Raw genomic sequence first — 25586 nt, 5'->3', positions numbered from 1 at the left:
TATGCTAGGGGTGTGGCTCTGTTGCCCTTTCTGTATGTTTGGATCCCATGCTATTCTGATAACTTTCAAAGGACATAAATAGACTGGGTGGGTCATGTGGTAAGCGCAATTGTGCTGTACCAGTAACGTTTGGGGCCTCTCTCTGTAAGGGTTAATGGTTTATCTACACTGCTGGCACTTGCAAATCTGGGAAGCTTAACCAATATTTGTGTGGCATTTCAAGAGCTTCTCCAAGAGCTGGCTTGAATCTAAGAATCCTGGCTGTACTGGGGCACTATTTCTGCCAATATGTTCTCTTGTGCCAGCCCCTCCCCCATTTCTATTCCTGATTGACAAGGTTTGGCGATGGTGTGCAGCATGACATACGCAAAGGTGAGTAGACATGGAAGCCCTGGGGAGCAATCAGGAGAGGATTTGTTAACTGCCTAGATTAAGTCCTCTTTCTAAACAGCTTGTTCAGATTCTGTTTTGCAGTTTGTTGCAACTGAGAAGCCAGGAGCAGCTTCATAGCTAAGATCAACATGATGTTTTTTGCTTAATAATGAGGAGGAAGCCTTGCTTGAATATCTGAAAATAGCCAGTACTCTCCCAAGAATGGCTTCTACCCTTTGGGTTAAGGATGACTTGAAAAATTAACAGATTTGTTTAGTCTAAAACGCAAGTGACACCTCTTAAATGTGTTCTGTAAGTAACTTAATAACATGCACACCATACAGCAGAGTGCTCCACTTTCAGGATTTGGGTACCCTTTGTGTAAACTGGGGATGTTGTGGTTTAGTGAACCTGTCATCACCCCCCCCCCCAACTCAACTGTAAGTGTCCTAATGATGTCTGATATTTTCTTTCTAAGATCTCAGCTCTCTTAATTTCCTTAATGCAAGGCTTCTCAATCTAGGGCATTGCGACGCCCACCTAAGGGCCCTGGAATGTTTTCCCTTAAGGGGCAGGGGCACGGGGGAGGCAGCGACGCGATCCTGGGGATCATGTAACTGCCTTCCCCGCTCCTCCCAAGGACTTAACTGCGGTCCTCAAACTCCCTGAGAGTTTGAGAACCGCAGCCTTAATGGAATAATGCAAGCTTCTCAAATTTTCAATGTAACCAATATGTGGTGGGCAGCCCAATCCTAATTACTCCGGATGTAGCAGTGCAAGTGTGCCTGTGCTGCATCCTATGCTGGAATTGAGCAGGCTGGAGGTCTCCACGAGATAAGGGGTTATTGTTGACAAGGTAATGGGACTACTGTGTCAGGATTTCACATCTGGGGAGAGTGGTATGGTATGGCACATACCAGTGCCACTGATCCAGCCCCGTTCTGGGATCTTCTCCGCCCATCTTCTGCTCCCTCCCCTGTGCTGCTCAGAGCACATCCCTTCTTGCAGTGGTGCTGGTGGGATGATGCAAGTCTTCCTGCTGGCTCCCCCTATCTTTCACGTTGTCACACCTAGCTTTACGGCACATTTTGCAATAGCATGCATCAGTGCAGTGCCCGAATAGGATTGGGCTGTTAGACAAATCTGAAGGGGGAAAAGGATAGCCACTAGCTGAACGCAACAAACAGGTCTTCTACTTCTGTGAATGCTTGAGAAAAATAGTTATATTAGAAACCTGTAAAATTAATGCCTGATCGATTAATTAATTCCATTATCTGTGGAAGCTCAAGACTATATCATGACCACTACTTCTGATTCTGATTGTCCTGATACAGCTCAATCTTTCATTTAGGCATCTCGGCTTCCTTCCTCCTGGGAAAAGTGCAAAATGGTGGCCATCTTGAGAATGGCAGACTCCAGGGTCTTATGTGCCACTTTCTGAATTTGGAGAAAAGTGCAAACACAGCTCATAACCTTGTTTTGCAGGAACTATTCAAAACCTTTAATTGTGTTTTTGTAGCCCTTCCTGCTGCCAGTTCAGTCTAGAAGGAAGAAAATTTTCATTATGTGTTGTTTTTGGATTTCCCTAGGATTTTAGTTATCATAAAATATTATCCCCTTAATGCTAATACACGTTTTGTCGGAAATTTTGTGGCAGCATTCATTTGCTACGTCATTTCTCTTCGTAAATGGAATGTTGGTGAAGGATTGCAGTGTGTCTGGGTTCTGATTTGGGGTGCTTGCTCTAGGTCTGTGGGATGTGACAAGAGGACTGAATTCCAGTCTGCTAAGTCTTTGATAATGAGGGAAAAACACCAGGATGAACGCAAGTTCTTAGCAGTCTCAGGGTGCACTGGGGGATGCAGTGGTGCAATTGTTTAGTTCACAGCTGGACATCTTCCACCAAGAAAGGCTTCCAGCCGGCAGTTTTACTTGTTACCTGCTAACTAGGATCTTGTAGACAAATTGGTGGTCAGACCAATTAAAAAGAAATGGGGGGAGCAGGAGCTTTCATTCCCATTGATTCACACATCCACCCTCACTGGCTTTTAAATATTTACTAGCCAACTGAGCACTTTTTTAGCACTGATTAATGAGGTACAATCCACTGTGGTGCTTGCTTTCTTGGAGCATGGGGTAGGGGGGTGGAGGTTAGGCTTGTACTGTGCATTCAAGACAAACGAGTCTTTTGGTCAAAGCTTGGCATGAGGGAGGATGTGCCTGTGTTTTAAATGTATGTTCTCAATATTTGATTTGTCCTGCTATGAAATTGTTGTGCTGCCTGTTTACTCTTCACCAGAGGCCCTTGGCCATGTGCCTTCCCTCTGACATTAATGCAAAGCCAGACCTCATCAGCTGCTAACGGGGGAAACATCTGTCTTTCCGTGCTTGATCAATACTGTCCCTTCAGAGACTGAGTCTTGAAAGCAGTTACATAAAATACCAGTAATATTTATTTGAATTTGATAAATTTAATTACTTGGAACAATTAATAATTTATCTCTTTAGTATTGACTAAGCTGCAAGGCATCTTGGTGAGATAAGCCGATGGTAATCAGCGCCTCCTTATTAGCTGGAAATTGTATGTTGCCACAATGGGGAAAACTTCCGATGGTTAAAAAGATGAAGTGTTCTTGTTTCTTTTACTGACACTTTCATGTAGCGATTGCATGCGGAGCCAGACTCCACTACACAAATGCGTGAGGTAATAGCTGAAGACACAGAACGCATGGAAAGATGTGTGGGTGAGGAAGGATGTGTAATTTAAATATTGTCACTGTTTTACTTATGAATGGTGAGCCGCATAGAAATCCATCTCAGAGGTGCTTTCTTGGCTTCTCATCAGTATGTCCAGTACTGTAGTGGTCCTCAAGTCTTGATAATGTCAGACCTGCCAGTGGGATTTTGTCTTTGTGGGACTGGCATGTTGAACTATCATTATGGCACTTTGTGTCACATGAGCTGTGACATAACACCCAGAGTTCTATTTGAGCTGGGGTTTCCCCATTTCCCTTAATGTTGTTTAACCCATACATGGAAAGGGATGCATGTATAGACCTTCCTTACTGTTGGAATGAACGAGAAAGCCCTAGCTTATGCAGATCTCTGTGCACTCACCAGAGCCCTTCAGAACTTTTGTCACAAGGCTTACAGTTAGAAATCTGGTCCAAAAAGTCCAGTACACTTTAAAGATTGGTGTTGTTGCAACATAAGGTTTCATAGGTAAGAGCTCATGAGCTTAAATGCATGAAAGTGGACTAAAACGTGAACAAAATACATAGATCTAGTGGTTGGAATATGTTTTACAAGCTAAAGTTAAAATGTAATGCAATATATTCTGACACTAGCTCACAAACTGCAAACTATTTGTCATGGAAATTTACTAATTTAGGGAAGACTCCCTAGAAATATCTTCTGTGCCATCTTTTGCAGCTTTTGTTTATTTCACTTGACCATGTGGAATGGGCATTCTCAGTGGGCCATGCATGCTGTCAGAAAGGAATATGCAGACTGAACTACTGTGTCTCTAGAATGCTGTACACAGGAATTACACTTGTAAGAGAGAGAAACTGTAAACATTGGGAAAGGTGATAAAGGCTTCAGAGCAGGACAAAGACTGCATTTTCAACTTTCAGGATTCCAGTTAACTTTTAAAGTCTCCTTTTGTTTTTTGGCTAAAGAATCTCCCCTTCCTGTTCAAACTTTCAGGCTACTGGTGGGACTTCCCTGTTGTCTGAACTTGAGGTTTGCCCATGAGAAGAACTGGGTCCCTCTAATCATACTTTTTTGTAGTTGTTTAGTGTTTTTTTTTTAAACAAGCTTCCAGGCTCCATTCAGAATTCTTATGATTCTCCTCTGTCTTCCTTGGGTCCTGGAGGATCTGGGAAAAGCTCTGAGGAGTATGTGAATACTGTATGTATTATGTGGTATATGTACTCTTAAATTGCAAACATTTCTCATATATTTGTGGAGTTTAAGCAAGGTCTCCAGTTCACTGCATTTGTGTAGCAAATTGTGTTCAGTAACTGGTAGTGTTCTGTGCATGTGTCAAATTACTGAGCATCTGGTTTTATTATAAAAAATAAAATGCATTGCCAGTTTCTGTCCTGACTTCAAGGTCAGGGTCAGCCTGAAGTGCCCTCTTAAAAATACCAATTCTGCACAAGTTACAAATATGAGAGTCTGTAGAGAGATGTTCCCAGAGGCTGCTCCCATTTTTTCCTACTCAGAAGTGGGATGCACATCCTTGCAGCTGTGCTGGGCCTTGGGGGCACTTGGAGCCACCTCCAAAGTTGTGTGGTATGAGATAAAACTTCTGGTGGGAGAAAGCCTTTTATATGGTTTCTGACAAGGACAGCCAAAATGCGTAGGTTCCGATAGTTTGTTTGATTGTTTATTACCCACCTAAGAAGCTTTAAGGGCAGAGCAGTTATGAATCATGAAAAATAAAAAAGTGCATTTCTAGTCTTAGAAGAGCATAGCGAAGAAGTGAAGGCAGTGTTTGCCGAAGCTGGAGGGACTTTGATGAGAAGTTTCTGGGGTGATTGTTCAACCCTTCTACTTGCCAGGGAATCTCTTCCCTTTTTCCTGTTGCACCATTTTGTGGGTAAGACAGAACAGTGAATGTATCGTGGATGGTATTGGATATAGATTAGGTGAATGTAAGCATAATCCAGAAGAATTTAGGTGTGAAATGGTAGCATTAGCTGTACACAAGAGCAATGGATTTCAACAGGACCATTTCCTTTTGGAATAGTTTCTAAGGCCTGTTGTCTCTAATAAGTTGCTTCAGCTGATAACTGAATGGGATTTGTCTAAACAGATGTGTTAACTCCTAGATTTCAAACTTTTTAGTATGTCGTCTCATAGTGTTCTTGCAGGATTTGACTTTTAGGCATGGAAATGGGCCTGGCACTCTGGATGAATTTTGGCACCTCCAGATTCTGCAGAGTGTTGAAGCAGGGCCATATTCTCGGGTAGCAGGATGCCAGTGCTGATAGGCACAAACCCATCTGCTCTGCAAGGCCAAGAACTAACTTTTGCAAAGTAATGCTAGAAGAATTTGTTTGTCAGCAACAGTGGGTTACGTATAGTAAAATGCAGCTGCGAATGAAGGAATTTCCTTACAAGTCAGTTGCCACGACAAAAATAACAGAGAAGCCTGATATGGGAAAGGACAACTGAAAAGGATAAATACTTTGCATAGTTTTGAACAATCAAACGTTCAAGGAAGAGCAATACTCAACCTGCAGCTGCAGCTGACAAATGCCAACAGGATGCTGGGTCACATAAAGGAGGGGAAATCCATATGGGATATATCCTAATGCTCTTGAACGGTTTATCCTCTTATCTGGATAATATCGACCACACTGCTTGTTTCGTCCTTCAGAGGAAATGACCCAACTGGAGTTTGGGAAGAATCCTACCTCTCAAGGCAATCTGCTCCATTGTTGCCCTATCTGACAGTTAAGGAAACCTTTTCTAATGGATGCTTTTAAGTCCACATGTCTTTAACTGAAACCTTTTTTTCCATGGGCAGTTCCTAAAGGAGAAACTGAGCAAGTGCTTTCTCCATCAGGGAAATCTACCAGGATTACCTCCTGTGCAGGCCTAATTGAAATGAGCTGAAGTTGCACAAGAGCACAACATTGTATGCAGTGCCTAGTCACTGCTCAGGTCACATTTCCAGTGCATTATGTCCTGGAGGTACATCTTTTAGAGTTGGTTATAAGTTAGAGGATAGTGTAAAAAAAATAAATCCGAATTTAGTAAATACTTGTTTCTGTATACAAGAGCTGGAATAGCATTCAGTGTCAGACTGTAAAAATCTTGCCTTTTGATCACATTTGAATGCAACATGGGATTGAAGCACACTGCTCCAGCCAGGGTGGACTGAGAAGGCTATCATGTGAAATTCAAGGCCTGTTTGTATATTTCTGTGAGTGACAAAGCAGTTTAAGGTTTGAACAATTATTTAAAACTATCCAGTTCTAGGTAAGTTGCTGTATCTCATGGAAAGTTGTAGATAATCGCACATCAATCTGTAGTTGGGTCATGGACTTTTATTCAGTGACTGTGTTGAACCTCTGTGAGAAGCTCACCCTCTAAATGTAGAGCAGGCAATATTGTTCCAAGTAACCCAAATACTTTGCAGTCTTATGGTAAATGCTTATAATATATTAGGACTTTGCTTGCAGGTCCCGCTGCTTACCTTTTGAAACATGGTAGTCATGGTATGTTCTGATGCAGTGAACTCTGAAATACTTAGAAAATTCTTACGATGCCTGGTAAATTCTCTTCATCTATTGTACGATCAATTGTTAGTGTACAGTGCTCATTAGTGAAACTCCCAAAGTGAATGGACTGCATGGAAAGGCCTATATCTTTCTTTAGCCAAACTTTATTAATTAAATTACATTAATGTTTTCCAGCAGCTGGTGGGAAAAACAAAAATAGACCATGAAAATGTATCAGAGCTGATAAGGGTTTGGTTAGGAGGCTGATTGGTCTCCTGTACTAGGAGATGCACAATTCAATCCTATGAATGTCTACTCAGAATTAAGTCCCATTAAATGGGGCATACTCCCAGGAAAGTATGGATAGGATTGGGCTGGTAATCACTTCATCAATGGCTGATAAGTAGTCCCTTCAAATAGCAAGGTTCATCACTTTAAGAATACAGCCTTTCCTCTTCAGTCAAACAACAAGATTTATAAATCACTTTAAAAGTTGTTCCCTTTTTCTGCTCTTGGCCAAGTAAAGTGTGTGCTTGCCTCTCCCCCCCCCCCCTTGCCAACTGCATGGAAACAACTTTAAGAACCCTGGTGAGTGGTAAAATAGGAAGTGTTTTATTTGGGGAGGGGGAGGAAAGCAGGAAGGTTTGGAGATCGAAAGGGGGGAGTGGAAGAGGGAGGGGGCTGAAAAGAGAGATTTCACTTTGATGAGAAGCGATCCCAGACTGGGAACTAGGAACCAACCAGACAAGAATCAACACAGCAAACACAGAAGGCGGCAGCCTTGGAGAGGAGGGCGAAGAGGGCGGGCGGCAGCAGCCACTCTCGCAGTCCCTCTCGGAGGGAGCAGCTGAGCAACCCCCATTTCTTCTTTTAAAAAAAACCTGCAGAAGACGGAGGGGCTCGCATTCTGCCCAAGAAAGGTGGTGTGACTGTATCGCTGCAAGAGGACATCCCACGCCTCCCCAGGCAGCTGAGCCTCACAGTTTGAATAACACTGGTTTATGGAGATGCAAAAATAAGGGAATGGAAGTGAATCTGGTATGTGCTTTCATTGTCCAGCTAGGACTCTTGGTTGCTGCTTGCTAGCCCCCTCCCTGCCATTTCATTGGTGGTTAAGGAAGGGAGTTCTTCTTGGTTGCGAACCTGCTCTCCTCATCTAACCATGAGACTTTGATTCATATATTGGTGTGTTGCCCTTTTATTTATTTTTCTCTTGCTACACAGTTCATGCATTTACTGGTTGTTTATAGTGAGGACAAAGGCTCAGAGTCTCTAAATCAAAAGCAATGCTGGCATAATTATAAGCAGAAGCTGGTGTTGCAAAGAGGGCTGCAGGGAGAGGTTGTCAGAAGAAGAGAGCGTCTGAAATATATTAACCTCAAAAATCCCAGCTAATCAGTTTTTCAACTTGAACAATCTATTTTTTTAAGATATTGTTATTTGGGGACTTGACTAATAATAATTAATTCCGGGAGACTGTTGCAGAAAAGAAAGGCCTGACAGTATCTTTTCGTTGAGCTGCCTTCTCTTCGCATTTGCATAGGAACTTTCCAATTGGGCTACTACCCAAACTCTGTTCAGCTCAGGCCATGCTGGTAGTTAGTAAAACTTTTTGTTGTCTCCTGGGAAAGATACCAGATTGTAACCAGCCACTTTTAATCTAATATGGCAGGATGGAAAGCCTTCAGACAACATCAGTGTTGGCATGCAATGCTACCATATTGAGTTGAACTATATAGCAGGACACAGACTTATACTTTCAGGCCAGTAGTTTCTGCAGTAGCTAAGAGTTGTGTCACTTATAATTCTTCAGCATAGAAGGGGGCCCTTGCCAGATGGACCTGGCCCTACAGTTTTGTGTTGGATTCCAGTCCTTTGCTTCCACTAGCATCTGTAAAGGAACGAACGTGTCCACCATTTTGTAATTGTGTTTTTGTTGTATTCAAAGTGGCAAAGAGTAGTGAAATAGTTGTGGGGTGGGATGGAAGAGGAAGAATAAATTCTTTTGTCAAATTATGGGAGTTAGCAGTTCTGCACTAGGAAGTAGCAAAAGAGGAGGAGTCGGAATAGAGAGTGCTGAAAGAAGTGGCTCCTGAAGAAAGTGCAAGGACACAAATGGGCGGGAAGAAATTGTTTGGTTTTAGAACCTGACTGAAGGAGAAATCAGTGTGGATATGTTTAGCTGGCGGCATTTCTCTCCTTTATGATTTCATTCCAAACTGCTTTTATGGGTTATTGTAAAAGATGCTTTAGAACTTTTTGTTTGATGTTTGCTACCCTGTGTGTAAGTGCCATTCCACTGTACATGGTACAAGTAAATTAACTGGGTCACAAAAGCAATTTTAAAGGTTGCTGTAATAGTGAACTATCTAGTGGAGGCAGTCAAGGAAAAAAAGACTTTCCCTTGGTGACATCAGTGAAGACCACATGAAGGGAGGAGCAAGACAGGACCACCACCAGGTTCTGGTCTGCTGTGCTCCCATTGCTCTGTTCACTCTTCTCCCTCCCCCCCCCCATATGCTGGGAAACTTGGCAGATGGGCAGTTTCTTCCCACCCACCTGTCTAGCCTGGTTTCTTCCCAAATGGTAGCCTCAAAGCTTGGGAACATGCTGCATTGGCCATTGAGGAGGAAGTGTCCATACAGACACTTTTTCTTCCTCACTGGCCAACTGGGTTTGCTGCTAGGGAGGCCTTTCACATGAGTGTCCCCTTACATGAGCAGTGCATACACTGGTGCTCCCCATTTTCTGCAGTGTCTTTAAAAGTGTCTTTGAGCCAAACTAGACATGACTTGAATAATGTCATTCGCCTTGGGATGCTTGTAGTTCTGTAAATAGTGCACACTAGGGAAGGGGGGTGGGTTGGTAATCCGGACTGCAGAGGGAAATTCAGATAGTGCTGTTCAAGGGGTTTGGTTACTCAAAACTCTGTGCTGGACTTCACTCCTCAATCTAGATAGGTCTCTGGAACAAACAGAAAGGTGCTGGGATCAGCAACTGTTTCAGTCCCAGACTCTGTTTGGGGCAGGGAGTGGGATGTACTTTAATGTATCATTATATAACCAGGAGAAAGTATTTACAGTGAAAGGCCTGCATTTCCTGCCCCTCATAGTTCTGTTAAACCTGATTGAGCCAAATGTCTGCAGCTCTTCAGAACAGTAGCCACCTTGGCTGTCATGTGCTTTCTGTTGCGGAGGCAAGCGGTGCATTGGGTCTTCCCCTGCTGTTGAGACAGCCAGGCTAACGGAGCCTACCTAACAGATTGTCAGCGCCCTGTGAGTAATAGACTCCTCATTTAGTTTTAATACATTTTGCATAGAGAGCAATCAACCTTCATCAGTCTTAAAGATGAATTGGCTTAGCCAGCTAAATTTTAAAGATATTAGTCCGACAGCAGCCGCATAAATCATAACGTTTTCTTAATGATGGTAAAATTAAAATATACTCTTGCTCGAAGAAGCCAATGGAGCTTTCATGTTCACAGGCCAAATCCTCCCCCAAAATTAAAGGGAAGCTTAATTGATGTTCTCTAAAGCTGAGTAAACTCAAACAGTCTTGCTTCTTCTGGGTTGGCCTCATATGTCTTCTGTGGTCTGACAGTACACTTAAATCTGCTCAGACTGATTCTGCCCCTTCCCTACCCTTTGATGCCATAAGTTGTATGAAAACTTAGCTAGGCAATAATGCTGGGGGCCCAGCTGTCAGTCCTTTCCCACCTCACTGGCTAAATAAGAGGAAAGGTCTTCGCTTGACAGGGTTCTGACTAGTATGTGAATAAGAGAGCTTCCCTGTTTCTTCCTCCTAATTTGCATCGGGGTGCAATCCTAACCAACTTTCCATCTCTGGCATAGCTGTGCCAGTGGGGCATGGGCTGCATCCTGCAATTGGGGGGGCAGTCTTGGAGGCCTCCTCAAGGGAAGGCAATGTTTGCTCCCTTACCTCAGAGTTGCATTGCCCTTATGTCGCTACTGGAAAGTTGGTTAGGATTGCACCCTCAGTGTGTTAGAAGATCCAACAGAAGAGAGCATATCTGGAGCCAGAGGCGAAGAGTAGGCTAAAGCACTGGGAAGTATTTGAGAACCACTGATGAAATGTTATCTTCTTCCTTTTGGGATAGGAAGAGTGGTGTGGTTCGTATTCTGATCAGGAAGCACTGTATGGTTTCCGCTATGTAGTTTGTTGGGTCAGTGGATCACTTAAGAATAGAAGAACCACACCTTGCTGGATCTGCCCAGGATCTATCTAGTCTAGCTTTCTTTATCTACCAGTGAGCTGCTTATTGGAGCTCACAAACTGGGCATGAAGGCAAAGGCCCACCCTTGTTGTGTGTCCTCATTTCTCAGTAAATGGAGAAAGTATTTGGAGAGATACTGCTTCTGACCTTGGAAGGGATCCAGTTAGCTATCGTGGCTAATAACGATGACATTATCGATAGGATTAACAGCCATGATTTTTTCAAGTGGCCTGGTGTAACTCATGGTTGACTGGTCTCTCGTGAAAGAGAACAGGGCTTGGTAACAGAAACACATGTCAGGAAGCAGGGCTTGATTTCTTTAAACATTGGAAGGTCTTATGGGGAAGCTCACTGTTCTGTTGTTAGAACCTTTGATAGATGCAGCCTAGAATTGCTTCTAACAACAAAGGGTAGCTTTAGTAATATGCAGCTCTCACCTGGCAGAAATAATTGTTTACAGTCCTGTATGTAGGCCATCAGCATGTTGATAAAGCCATCATTGCCTCTCCTATCAGACATGGAGAGTCAGGTACCTATCATTTGGAAATGAAATGGAGCCACCCAAAAATGAGATACAGATTTTTGGGCTCCCTAGATACACATAACTTACATTAAATTAAAATTTAAACAGATGGTCTGGGAAGGACCCAAGACTGTCCAGGACCTATGGAATGTAGTGGGTGGGTGGGATTACCCTGCTTAATCCCTAGCTGTTTATAGTATCCTCAATAGATGTATGAGTAGTGAGACAATAAACACCATGAAATTAAAAGAAATGCCCTCCCCATGCTTTCTGGGGAGATTGCAGGAGGCAGCAAAGGAAAAAAGGAACCCTTTTTCCTTTCTTCTTCTCCAGAAACAGTCTCAGCTCTTCCCACCACTATACAGCAAGAAAGTGCTCAAGTTTGGGGCTGGTAGCTTTACTACTAAGTAGCCTGGTGGTCAGACTGAAGGAAATGGAGCACCCAAACAATGCTATATACTCCTGGCCAGGCTGACTGGATACATACACTTCTCTTATGCGTTGGGGATATACTGTAGCATTGTGTTATGGGCCCCACTTGTTTTAAGATGATTGTCACATCAGAATGAAATAAACAGGTTAATGTCTACTTTTAACTATATTAAACTCATATTTGGCTCGGAAACCTGAAGAGTGAAAGTGGAACTAAGAGTGGTTGTGAAAGAGAGAGTACCCCGGGCAGCATAAGACTCAAAACAGTGTGTGAAGGAAGATGAAATAATAGTCTCTTTAGAGGAGATGGCAGAATCCCAACTTATGTCCAAGTTTAGTAGTTAAAAATAATATGCTAGAACCAATCTTCTGTGTTTTGCTGGTGACCTTTGCTGGCACCTTCAGCACTCCTCTGTTCGGCACCTTCGTCAAGTTTCTGCAGCGCTGATCAGGATCCCAGAAAGTTCAGGTTGTTGCTTCATGGGAATCTTTGCCTGGAAATTCCCCAGAGCTCTCCTGTTTGCAGCCTCCAATTTCTGCCAGAGCCAAATCCTCCACAGTCGAAAGACACCCGAGTATTGGAGGCTTCCTCCTGCTGAACTGACTGCAAAAGGCTGAACATGATGGCAAATCGTTATGTCAGTTCCTTGGGGTCAGATAGGAGTTAACAAAAGCCACTGCTGCTTTGTGAGTCAAGAGTGCACAGCTTCTATGGTAATCTAGAACCAGTTTTTCTAACTGGTTATCTTGACAGCCAAGTTTTCCCTCTCACCACGGCAGCTCTTCAGATGTGCATGGGTGTGAGTTCACACTGCCTTTGCGTATGCTTGTTATTCACAGGAAGTTTGCAACTATCATGCAGTGGACACAGTCACCCGAAGCCTCTGTGATCTGTTGGCCACCCTAAAGAGAGCCTTTGTGTTGTACTCCACCAGTACCTGTCAATAGGTATAGGTGCTCCTGTGAGATAATCTTTTTGTGAACTGGCCAAGTGAATCTGCTCAGAGTAGCTTCATTGAACTGAGGTTGAGAGCAGCTAGACTTTTCCAGCTCCCTGCTTTCAAAATGTTAAGGTGAAAGGATGGGGGGGAGCAATACTTGGTTGCCTGTGTTGGAACCATGTGTCATCATTGTGATGCTTGCAGTAATCTGAGCACAGCCAAAAAGCTGATCCCTGTGCTGAAATGGAAATGAGGCAAGAGGCAGAAATCGGGAGATGTGATTTCTCCTAAAGTGGAGAGAAAGACCTTGCAGGCAGTCGTCCTTGTATTTTGGTTTATTATAAGCCGAAGGGGAGTGTTTGAAGGATGTTAGCTTGACTTGGCTCCCCCTATATGTTCAGGGACCCATTGCCCATATTACATTGTGCCTGATGTCTTTGTACCCATCTGCTTCTTTGGAGCCATCCCTGCTCTTGTGGGGCTGTAGTAAGGAGGTCCTGCAAAGCATGATCTCAGGCCCAGCTTGGCTTCCCTTCCCCTGCCCCTGACTGATACTTCCTGTGCCCCCCTCTTCTCCAGTATGAATGTGTATTCACACTTCTGCCAATTGAGTAAGTGTGTGTGCTCTCTGTGCCTCTTCGCATCTTTTGTTAGAAAACTGGCTCTGTAAATGAATCCCACGGCTCTGGGCTCGGCAGGTAAAGGGAGAAGGAAGTCTGTTAGTGCACGAGTCTAATCAGGCTGGCAAGAGCAACTAAAGTAGGGCAGCATCGCACATTAGCTGCTGTGTAATTGAGCTCTTTGATGGGCAGGGCACCGCAGGAGAGGGTTCGAAGCAGAGCAGAACTTTTTGTTGTTAATTCAGTTACACATAGAAGCTGTAAAGCGGCGCATCTCCGCATCTTGGTGCCGAGAGAACTGAAAAGCCCTTGCGACCAGGCTTTTCAGTCCCTGCCCTTGGCCCTAGTCTGCAAACTTTCAGGCCTTCTCTCTCCCTCCCTCTCCCAGCACTTGATTTCCCTTTTCTCTCTCTCTCTCTCTCTCTTTCTTTCTTTGGCTCGCTTTTTTCCCCTTGCTGTTTGAACTAGGCGGCTGTGAGTGAGGGCTAGCTCAGAGCTGTGTGGCTGTTACCTTTGTATTCCAGATGAAACTGCCGAGCTCCGTGGGACAGAAGAAGATTAAAGCCTTGGAGCAGATGCTGATGGAACTCGGAGTAGGTGAGTAAAGAGGGCAGGTAGAGAGAGAGAGAGACCCATGGAGCAAAGCCTTTGTAGTCGAGAGGGGCTATTTTTTCCCCCTAGTAATACAGCCAGTTCCTTGAATAACACTATGTGAATGGGTTTGAAAATAATATCTTAGTGTTTTGTTAAAAAAAGAGAAGCGGGAGCGGGGAGGGTAAAAGCCAGAAGATGATGCACAAGGATTTTTTTTTTTCCAAATTCCTCCCAGTAGAAAAGTATTTGAACAGAGTCTTTGTCTCTTTCTCTCCCTTGCTTGGGTTCTTTAAGCCATCAAGGTGACAGCATAGTATTAAGGAGGCAAATCTCTTTGTGCTAGCAGAGATACTGCTAAGTGGGTTAGTGGCCATTGTCTGGGAGATTCGGTGTGGCTCTTTGGCTTCCTTTTTGCTGCTCGTTTGGCTGAGCCCTACCCTGCCTCAGTGGAGGGCGTGCATGGTGTGTTGTGAATTCCTTCAGAATGCAAAGCACTTGCTGGGGGCAGAGAGGGCAAAATCCAGCCCCCTCTGCCTGTGTTTCAGGAGGGCAGCAATGAGTGCCAGGATGCAAGCTCCATCTGAGACCTGGGGCCAGTGGGCTTGTGCAATGAATTCTTTCCCATGAAGAGCATCTGGCATCTCATTCTCCTTGCTGACCTGACTTGATGGTACTCTGAGGGATTGGCAAGGAGCCCAGTGAAGGCAGGGTCCCCATTTACAGTCAGGGAGCCCAACATGCTCAGCTGTTCAGAGTCTGCTCCTGCTTCAGACTGGACTGAAGCACAGCATCTTAGGCAACCATGCAGACCACAGGGTAGTCCTGCTGCTGGAAGGGAACAGAGAGCAAGTGGTGGAGCTTCTCTGCTTACCTTTCCTTCTTTTATCTCCTCCAGACCTGAACCCAATGCCAACAGAGGAGATTGTCCAGATGTTCAACGAGTTGCGCAGTGACCTAGTGCTGTTGTATGAACTCAAGCAAGCCTTTGCGAACTGTGAATATGAGCTGCAGATGCTGCGACACCGCTATGAGGCCCTGGCCAAAGCAGGTAGCACAGGGCCCAGCACGGAGGGTGGCTCACATGCCGACGGACAGTTAGGCCTGTGCATCGAAGACAGCAAGGCGGATGGCAAGGAGCAGATCATTGATGTGGTGGGGGCCCCCCTCACACCCAATTCGGTGAGTAGTTGTTGGTATTGGAGATCTCGTAACATGTGAGTGAGGCCCCTTCCCGCCCTCTCCATTTTCTCCCGATAAGCCATATAAGGTGCTTTTCTTAGGGGAAGGCACATGGGGTGGCAGGATTCTTTAGGCCTTCTGAAAAAAGAGATTGCTGTAGATCAAGGCACTTTGGGTAGCTGAGAAGTGTCATCATGTGCTCTTGCTCTGAGACCAGATGCTCATGAAATGTGCCTGTCTGTTGCTTGCCTGTGGGTGTATTTGAACATTTGTGCATCCACAGTGACAAATACAAGGCACAACCTTCCAGGGTAATGTCAGGATACTGGGAAGTGCAATCCCAGTTTGATGGGTGTGTCACCAGCTTGGATTGAGACTAGGGTGTTGATTCAAAGACACAGTTCTATGCACCATTCTGGTCTCAAGGGTAGGTCTGAGCACCCATTCCACATCCTTGCAAACGTGGGACTGGTGCTCACTCTCCCTAGTTCAGTTCAAATTGCTTAAATCCAAGTTCTTAGAAATGTTGTTTCAGTGAAGTCAAGGTAATAATTCAACTTCCTTGAAAAAAAAGTGGTTGTGATTACCACTTCTCCTTCATTACAGAACAACTGTCAGGTATATTGGCACAGTGGTGTGACACTGTATTTACCCAATAATGTATCTGTGTTTTGATACTGAAGAAAGTTTGTCCATTCTAGAGGGGAAATGGAATTTAGACTCATATTTCATTCTTTGGAGCAAGTTAGAAGCCTTTCTTGTGGGATGGGCTTGAGTGTGCTGTTGAGCTCCAGGTTTCTGCCTCTCCCAGCAGGTTGAAACCTCACTCAAGTCTGGAGTTTTGGCAAGCTTCATCATCAGCTTTTGCAGACCAGATCAGGCCCACTTGCTCCCCATGGAGACTTTTCATTGATATGTGCCTGTCTACAAATGCTGCGCTCACATGCACCCCCAGTGTTCTCTTCCAACCCTGTGCTTGGGATGGAAACAAAGGAAATGTCGTATAGGCAGTGCCAAGAGGGATAACGTGACCTGGGCTCTGACATATTTGAAAGAAATATAATCAAGTTAATTCACTGCAAGGCAAATTTGGTACCTAAAGGGCCCCCTTCTTAAATACAGCTCTGACCTTTACCGGCTGGTTACACAAAGACGACACAATTAGATTAGTCCAAGACAAAAGGTCAAGCGCATTCACACTGTGACCACTTTATGCTGTCTTTGGAGGGGAAAGAAATTCCACCCAGCAGGAGGGGGGTCAGCTCAGGGAGGTTCACAGTCACTGCCAAGATGGAGGGAAGAGATATAAATGAGGGGACACCTGCACACTTCTGCCAATTGGAGAATGCTTATGGTGTGGATGCCTGGGAGAAGGCACCATTGGGGCCATTCCTCTGCCAGTTTGGGAACAGGGATGTTTCATAGAATGTCCATCCTGCTCCTGTGTTTGGATGGCTCTGGGTCTATGCATACCTTCCATGCCTGTTGGACACAATGTGAGAATAAGAAGTGGTTGCAGAGCCTACCTCTTTCCATGAAGTTTGCACCTATGCAAGAGGTGCAGAGAGAGTAAGTGGCCAGGACCCTTCAGGCAAAAGTCCAGCCTTCATTCTCTTCCAGAGAAACAGATAAATGGAAGAAGGATATTTGTCACTAGCAAAAGATTGTAAGATGAGGATTAGACAACCCAGTGGGATTTGGTGTGCCTGTGTTTATTCCTTCAGGGAACCAATCTTGTTGCTGTGGGAGGTATTGGGCTATATAAACCATGCAACCCCATGACCAGGATACCCAGAGCATTTTTCCTAGCATTTTCCCTTCACAAGTGAATGAGCAGCAAACACAGATTCAACCAGGTCCTATGTGATAATGTTCTGAACTGTTATTTTCAAAGCTGAGCCAAAGTTGGGGTGACTAGAGTTGCTAAATCCCCATTTGGCTCCAGTGCTCCCTTGCTTTGGGCAAATATTTCCCAGATCTACCTTACAGGATGCTTGTTAGGCCAAAATATCACTTTGACCTCTTTGGTGGATAAATCTGAAAAGTGTAGCAAATAAAGCCTCCACTCATTAAAAGTCAGCAGCTCCTGTGCAAGGGTCTTTTATCACACTTTTTTGAACAGAAGCTGTACTAATCTGACTGGACCAACAATCTCACTCATTAGGCTGCTTAGTACGTTCGCTTGTGAACAAGTGGGTGCTCCTTTTTTTTAGCAGGGGGAGAGTAACTGGCCCACCTCACCCCAGCACTGTCTGTTCTAGTGGCTGTCTGCTGGAATTCATTTGCATCTTTTTAGATTGTGAGCCCTTTTGGGACAGGCAGCCATTTAGTTATTTTTCTCTGTAAACCGCTTTGTGAACTTTTAGTTGAAAAGCGGTATATAAATACTGTTAATAATAATAATTAATAATAATGGCAGCCATATTGCTAGACTATGATGTGGACTCGGAGGACTAGACTGCTCATTGCCATATGGGACAATTTCTGTAGCAAAAAGCGTGATATGGGAACTGAACCCTTATCTGTAATTCTGCAAGGAGTCAGAACGTTTAGCATTTAAGCGTTCATTGATGACATTTGCATTTTAGAGCCACATTGCCTCTCACCAAATTCAGGAGGAGTCTAGCAGTGAATGCCCACTTCCTTCTGATCAGAAATGCCACCTCTGTTGGCTTGGCTCTGCCATGCATCCTGGTCTTTGTTAACCTAGTCTGGGTGCTTCATTGTTGTGGTGTCCACTGTTGGAGGCCCACAGTGAAGTTAGCCTTCTCCCCCCACCCCAGAGCACTGTTCTGCTGACCCAGGAGGGACGCCACTTTGGGCCTTTGGGGGGGGGGGTGAAAGGTGAGTATAACTTGGAACAAATTAGTTCCAAGCAGAAGTGCAGCCAGTTACTCCAGATTAGAGCCTTTGATTTGTGCGACTCAGACTCCACTCGCCCATCCATAATGAGTTGACTCTCCTCAGAATTCCTCACATCAGCACACTTTGTTCCTGGGCTCACAAGTCAGCCCATTAATGGGGAAAGGAAAGGACCTTGCCTCTAAGAAGTCTCGGGTTCAGAGTCGGAATCATTTGACTTTTAAGCTGCCTTTATCTGAACTCCTGCCGGCTCCTTGTTTTCTGAGCCTGCTTGAAAGTGAGAAGTTACATTGTTAACATCAAACATCCTTCCTTCCAGATGGAGTTAGAAAGCTTGCTAGTGCGTATATATAAATGTGTATCCGTACCGTGATAAGGGTGTGTGTGTGTGTGTGTGTGTACTGTATAAAAAATATAAAAAATTCTCATTTTAAAACCATTCCTTTCCATTAACAGAGAGTCAGGTTCCCAGGCTCTTGTAAATTATAATGTAGAACATTTTTTCTAACCAGACACTTTCCGTTTTTGCCCATGGCGACGGGTAGAGCCAAGCCAGGGAAGGTGATTAATATGAATTTGTGACATATTTGAAAGATGGCTCTTTTGCCATATAAAGATTATCAAACACATGCGCTCATCCCCATTAATTCGGCAGCCTCACTGGGAAGCTCTTAAGCCCCCACTCCTTTGTTTCCAGGTTGGACTGGCCATTTAAAATGTGTCTCTTGGTTCTTGTTTCCCAAATTGTAGACTTTGTTTTTCATAGAGTGTCTGTTAATGAAGGGATGCAGGTTCCCCACTAACCACAGTTGTAGAGAGTATCTCTTCTGAATCATTCAGCAGGCGGCTGTTCCAGTCATGCTTGTTGCATTCTTAACCATGGATGATGGGCTTGTCTCCAAGAGGTGTGGGGTGTTCATTACTAATACAGGCTTTGTCATTTGTGTCAGAAATATTTAAAGCAAGCAAAGGAGCATGGTGGGTGGGAGCCTAAGCCACTTGAGGGCATATCTGGATTTGAGTTTTTCTACCACTGACCATGGACCTAGGAGATTTTAGGATAGATCATGCCTTTCATTCCTGAGGTTGACCCTTTTTCATTTCTGCGGTGTTCAGCCTGCTTTCTTCTTCTTCATGTTTTCTTTTCTCTCTCTGTTTTGCCTCACAATCCTTTGCATTTTTATAGCAATCTAATGGTTGCTTTGGCTTCTTGGCTCTATAAATGCCCTGTTGTAGGCTCTTAAATCCAACTTATGGAAGCTCTTTGCTAAGTCAGTAGGGATGAAGTGACTTCTGCTCTCAGTGAAAGCCTGTAAGGCCAGATACCAGCCAATCCTGGGATCCACTAGTTTAGTTCAGTGTATCCCAGGTGCAGCCTTACATATACCTGTGTTGTGTGCTCCCTTTCCACATGTGTCTCTAGAAACACTGGTTCTAGAGAAGTGTGTGGTGTTGACAGTTGTCCCATGCCAATGGATAAGGCTACCTGAATGTGGTTCTTCTCTTTGTTCTAATAGAATGATTTGCAAGACCAACCCCCCCCCCTTTTTGGAAATAACAGACTTCAGATTGTGCATCTCAGTTCCTCCCTCACATCCAGGATTTTAAATACCAAGCCTGGCACTTAAAGTATTAGAGAGGTGGGTGCTGTGCAGTGGTCTTGCTCCTGAGCTGCCTATCATCATTTGCCTTATACCTTGGCTTCACAGGGATTTCTGGGAGAAGTATTTGTGTTACAGGGAATCAGAAACTTCTTTGCCCGATGATCTGAGGCCATTAACATACTACTTTTGCTTCCTGGTGAAACAGAGAAAACGCAGAGAGTCTGCTTCTAGCTCCTCATCTGTCAAGAAAGTGAAGAAGCCATGAGCAACACAAGATGCAGTTTGGAGGACCAGAGTGCGGGCAGCTGGGCCAAGTGGACTGAATTTGCCCCATGCTGTGGCAGTGACCTCGTTGCAAGCAGTGGTATTGCCTTCTTCTGCTCCAGAAAAGGATATGGGTGCCTTGGATAAAAGGGTTGGAGTAGCTCACATCACGGACTTACAGGAGTTATTGCTATGGTGGTTGTGTTGTCTTATGTCTAACATTTTTGTCAATTTCCTTGTAAATACAGAATCCATTACTGCTTGCTCCAGAATCTGAATCAAGTTAATGTGGGGTGTGGGTGGGCAGGAAGACAGCACAGAATGCAAAGAATTACTACCTCACAGGCTGGTCATTGGAAGTCCTACTCAGCCCCTCTGGTTGGAGATTTCATCAGACACTGCTACCTAGCAGTCACTGAAGCCAGTGATTACCCTTCCCCTCACAAAAACAGGACAAATTGGTCCTAGTTAGTGAGTAACCTTGCCGCAGCAGATTGCAACTTGGATACTTAGTACGAACCCCTGCAGTAGCCCTTCAAACAGACTGGTCTCTCCTCAATTTGCTGAGTTGTTAACCACTGCATTTTACTGGCCCCAACTTATCAGGCTCCTTCCTCCCCCCCCCTTTACAGATATGCATGTTCCATCAGCTACGTGTTGGAAGAGGGCTTTGACACTCCTGGCCTGCAGCTGTCAGGCCCAACTCACACTGTACCCTCCACTTCGCCTTTCAAGTGCAACTGGTAATCAATAGTGCATGACAACACTCTTTGATTTACATTCTTGCTGGCAGAAAGAAAGGTCAAAGGCCAAGTTCTTCGTTTTCATAGAAAACTAATTAGAAGACTCCATCGACACTGAATCGATAAAACTGATCAGGTGATTACACAGAGGGAGCCATTAAAATCCCAGTGACCTTTGATCCCAAGTCCCTAACCTGAGGTGGGAGAGACTCTGTTTACAGTCTCTAGTGTCTTGGAGGGCAACACCCCCCTGAAAATGGACTGGCCTGACAAAGGGTGGTGATTAACACTGGCTGCTCCCTGGTTTGGGCATCCATGCTGCTTTTCTGTTGCATGTGCCCACGCCACCCATACCTACTCAATGTTGTGGGGGAAAAGGCACAGTAGACAGAGGGCCTACAGGTGCTGCCTTCTGCATTGCTCCCAAAAATACACCAGAAGAGAGGGGGGAACAGGCCTAAAACTTGGTACCATTACAGTCAACAGGCATGGGCAGACAGCAGTATTGGATTTTGAATTCACCTTTGTTTAGAGTGAAACAATTGCTCAGTATGTTCTCCGAGGAGCTTGTGAAACATTCAGGTTCCAGCTTGTCATTGTTCTCTAAAGCATAATGAGATGGTTCATATTGGTGCATAAGCCATCTTAGGTCATGTAACACTAAACAAACATTTGGTAATTATTCATTGGCCTGCAGTGTTCAAGTTTATTTGACTTCTTTAAAATGGATCATGATTTTTTTAACATGTTGCTGTAGGCTTGTCTGCTATACATGGTATATTTTTATAGCTGATGGAGGGGAAAGAGTGACCCACTCTGCATATAACCTTCAGTGGAAGCAGTAGGTACGCATTTGCTTTGCCCTGTGTAAACCTGCAGTCCTAATCATGGGAGATACATGTAAGGCTGTGTGTGTGCTTGCACCCAGGATACACTACATACCCTTACTTTGTGTTAATCATTCATACTTTGCAGTGAGTTGTGTAATGTATTTGGCAACCTCAGGACCCTCATTTACAACCAGAGGACTGCCAATTGTTTAAACAGAAAGCACATAAACACTGCAGTGAGCTTGCTTTCATCTTCGCTAGCCATCCGCGCCCCCCCCCCCCCAAGAGCTTCTGGTCCTGCTCAAAGTGGTGTGCTGGAGAACACAAGGCAAGAGAATGCGGGTAGCAGTATGAATGCAAGGACAAGGACACCCTTTTCTCAGGCATCAACTATGAAAGCAGCCATCAATGTGTATCGCCTTACTCATGGTTTGTATGTTACAGCAGGAAATACCTAGGTAAATTTCTCATAAGCATGTACTGACGGTTAACATCATGAAAAGAAGTGGGCAAAAGGTCCACGTAACACAGAAGTTTGAGAAACTTGCATGAAAGTGCAGGGCTTCCCCATGCTTGCGAGTGCTTGAAGTGATTTTGGAAAATAGGAACCATCCCACCTAGTTGGATATTTGTGGCATGATCAACTCTCCCCCACACCTGCAGCAAACAAGGAGTCAAGTTCCTTTCCCCCAAACTTTATTCATGTGGCACATTTACAGCAAGGATGGGAGTAACGAGCCAATGAGGAGGTCAGGTTGGGTTCAGCTGGAATATCCACACACCATGCATTATTTACTGGGAAGGCCCAGTGCCTGTATCAGCTCACAGCCTGACTGCTGCATGGGCAGAGCCCTCTTGGTGCGGCTCCCAGGTAGGTGGCAGTTGGGGGCCTTTCCACATGGGGATCCATTCAGCAAAGGCTAAGAGAAGGGCAAGTGGTTTTAGGACATGACTGAGCTGGAGGCCAAAAAGTCATTTTTTACTTCCTCCCACACTGGTCTGGGCCGATGGGAAGAACAGGCCACATTTCACAAGCAACAAACCAGTTGCCGCCAAGTGCCACTGTGGGAGGCTATTAATTTTAACAGAGGAGAGGGCTGAAGATGTCAGTCAATTTGCAGGCCTCTGCCAGCAACTGAGGCTGGGAGCACACACTCCTGCTGGACAAGCAGTGACGGGCAAGTCCACTGCCTGCAGTGGACTGCACGCTACAAAGGGACCATGCAGAAGCACAGGATATACATCGGAGTGGGCACAGGGACCCAGGATGCAAGAAATGTTGCAGGTGGTGATGAGCATCAACCAGGATGCTCTAGCCTATGATAGCCCCTGCTGAACGGAGCCCCAGGGCAATAAGTGGCCCCTGGTGGGCAGGGAATACAGGCACTTCACCTTGAACAGAAAGAGTCGAGCTTCCTTAATCACATACAGGAGGAATTGGAGGGTTAGTGTTCACTGAAAACAGAGGGGGCAGGGGTGGGAAAAGAGGGCTGGAGGGAGAGCCTGCCGAAGGAGGAGGGGGCTGTTTGGATGCTGCTCAGTCAATAGTTAGCTGACACGCAAGAGACACAGTAACAGATTCACACAGGAAGGGGGGCTTGACTGCAGCTGTTGAGATATTGGACTCAAAATAATAAGGGCACGTGCCCCAAACATGGCGCCACGGTCTTGCTACAGGCGCAAATGTGAGCAGAGAGAGAAAGAGAGAGAGAGAAAGACGCCAATGGAAATCAGAAGCCAACAAAAGGGAAAACAATCTACGTCTCTAACCATGTGGAGCAAGCGCCCTAGGGGGGCTGCAGGCTGGGCCAGGCTGGGCAGGCAGGCAGCCGGCCCCAGAGAGGGAGTCACGTCAGGCCTACACAGAGATTCCAGTTCCATATATACAGCCTCTACTGGCAGAACAGCAAAACTGACGGGAGTCGTGGGGTTGCTCGTCCCTCTGTCCTCTTTCTGTCATTCGAACGCTCCAGCCCATCACGCCCATGTAGCAGGAGCCGGCCGCATGCAGCCCTGTCCGGCCGGCCCCGGAGATCAAAAGGGCTTGGAGGTCTGCTTGAAGATGAACCCTCTGTGGGCCAATGTCTTCATGATGTTGGCGATGTTCTTGCAGTCATCTGCCACCCAAAGAAAGAAGGGGAGACCATACAGTCACGTTGAGTCTCACAGGTAAGAAAATACTTGAAAAAACAGACCTTCCAATTTCTCACACATACACCTGCCAACCTTCACGATTACATGCAGCACAATGGGCCAGACATAAATGGACCTGCACACAAATTATAATACGTGTCTGCTTTTGGATGTAAGCTTGCAATTCAACTAGTTGGAATGTAGGTCTTGTCCTGACCACACACTATTTAAGTCTAACAATGAGAGTGAGCGCTTAACGTTGTTCAACTCTGAACAAGTTCATAAGCTTCCATTTCCAAAATGCCAAGTCATATTGCAGGCCTCTTTCCTCTATAAAGAGAGAGGTAATAGTGTGAGTAGTTCTAGGATCCCATGCTGAATGCCCTACACAGGCATCACCCCTTATGGAACTGGCAGAGTACCTCAGGAAGCCAGGCCCAAGAAATGAATGGCAATTAGAGCCAGGCCTCATAGATCTACTTCAGCACTCAACCCAACAGCAGCAGTAGCAAAGGCCTGGCTAAGTTCCCACACCAGCTCCCCAACTTCATGGCCATTAGCTGGTTCAGGGCTTTAACCAGTGCCTTTGTGCAAGAGCTTACCTCCACCCGTTAGATGCACAGAACTGCCTTGCATGGAGCAGAGCCAACATGTGCCCATTCAACAGCACACTGCAACGCTTGCTCTTTCCAAGAAAAGGTGAGGGTCTGGTGTGCAAGGTAAAGCTCCTGTCGGGCGCCCAAACCCAGGCCCTGAGGCAACTTGTGGCCCTCAAGGACTCCCAATCCAGCCCAAGGGGAGCCCCCAGTCTCTAATGAGCATCTGGCCCTCCAGAGACTTGCTGGAGCCCACGCTGGCCCAATGCAACTGCTCTCAGCATGATTGCCAACTGTTTGATCTCTTGTGTGAGCTGTGGGACTAGAGCTCCCTCCACTTTTTGCTGTTTCACATCTGTGATGCAGCAGCAGCTGCAAAGGAACAACTGGCCTTGCTTTGTGGAAGGCCTTTTATAGGCCTTGAGCTATTGCAAGACCTTCATTCATTCATATAAGTTCCATCCCTAATATATTCATTTATGTAAATGTATTCAAATTTGAAACAAATTAATTCATTTTCCCCCAGCCCCCGACACAGTGTCGGAGAAATGATCTGGCCCTGCTGCCAAAAAGTTTGGACACCCCTGCATTAGATGATGTTTTTATTAGCATGCAGTGACTGTTTCTTGCCAGAGAAACAGCATGTCCCAGTTATATGACCAGGTAGTGTTAATGTGGGTTAGTTAAGTTGCCAGTGAGGATACAAAATAGAGCAGGCATAGTCAAGGATGGGAAAACCCAGCATGGCTTGACTTGAGTCGCCAAGTCACACCCCCCCCCCACTTGACTTGAAAAAGAGTCCTAACGGGCACTTTCCGAGTCTCTGAGTCAACCTTTAGTGACTCTAATGGACTTGAGTTGAGTCATCCCCCCCTTTAAAAAGTGGAAGAAACAGGGCTGCTGCTGGGGAGTGTGTGTGAGAGAGCTCTCGTATGCCAATAAAGGTTTCGGAATTAGATTCGAGAGAGCTCTCTTTGAACACTCCCCTGCTGCCCATCTGGGGTGGAAGGGACAGCAAGAGAGTGGGGACAAAAGTGGCAAAAGGGAGGAGGGTCATGAGCAGCAGCTGGGAAGCTTACCAGGACAGCCCTATCCTTGCAGCTCTACTCAGAAGTAGTCACTCTGCAGTCACTCACTCAATTAGGGTCCCCCTCCCAAGTAACAATGGAGCCATGCCATGCAAAGCATGATTGCGCCCCTGCCTCCTCTCTCTCCCTCGGCTGAGACACCCCCTTTAAAAAGCCAGCTGTGGGAAAAATGGGCTGCGGCCAGTGTGTTTACTCACTCCCCTGCTGCCCCCTTCCATCTGTAAACAGGGTGGGAGGAACTGAGTGAACAGGGACAGAAGTGAGAGAGGGAGCAGGGGCATAAGTAGCAGCAGCTGGGAGGCTTACCAGGATGACCCTACGGGAAAGCCTCAGGC

The 25586-nt window shown here is 45.5% G+C and overlaps 2 protein-coding genes across 4 annotated transcripts in view; one reads left to right on the top strand and one right to left on the bottom strand.

The window, feature by feature from the left end:
- DMAP1 (DNA methyltransferase 1 associated protein 1) overlaps positions 1 to 21286 on the top strand; it is a 45816-nt gene extending 24530 nt beyond the window's left edge. Inside the window, exons 10-12 of the mRNA XM_066624165.1 lie at positions 13883 to 13955; positions 14848 to 15131; positions 19803 to 21286. Of these exons, the coding sequence (XP_066480262.1) occupies positions 13883 to 13955; positions 14848 to 15131; positions 19803 to 19862 (417 nt within the window). The 3' untranslated portion in view covers positions 19863 to 21286. The remainder of the gene's footprint in view (positions 1 to 13882; positions 13956 to 14847; positions 15132 to 19802) is intronic.
- An 827-nt stretch (positions 21287 to 22113) lies between these two features.
- Positions 22114 to 25586, bottom strand: part of ERI3 (ERI1 exoribonuclease family member 3) — a 261189-nt gene continuing 257716 nt past the window's right edge. For all 3 annotated transcript variants that reach the window (XM_066624931.1, XM_066624932.1, XM_066624930.1), the window contains exon 8: positions 22114 to 23551. In XM_066624931.1, coding sequence (XP_066481028.1) covers positions 23469 to 23551 — 83 coding nt within the window. In that variant the 3' untranslated portion in view covers positions 22114 to 23468. The remainder of the gene's footprint in view (positions 23552 to 25586) is intronic.

The sequence above is a fragment of the Tiliqua scincoides genome, chromosome 4 (assembly GCF_035046505.1).
Source record: "Tiliqua scincoides isolate rTilSci1 chromosome 4, rTilSci1.hap2, whole genome shotgun sequence".
In the NCBI taxonomy this organism is placed as follows: Eukaryota; Metazoa; Chordata; class Lepidosauria; order Squamata; family Scincidae; genus Tiliqua; species Tiliqua scincoides.
This window is presented reverse-complemented; position numbering and strand designations above follow the sequence as displayed.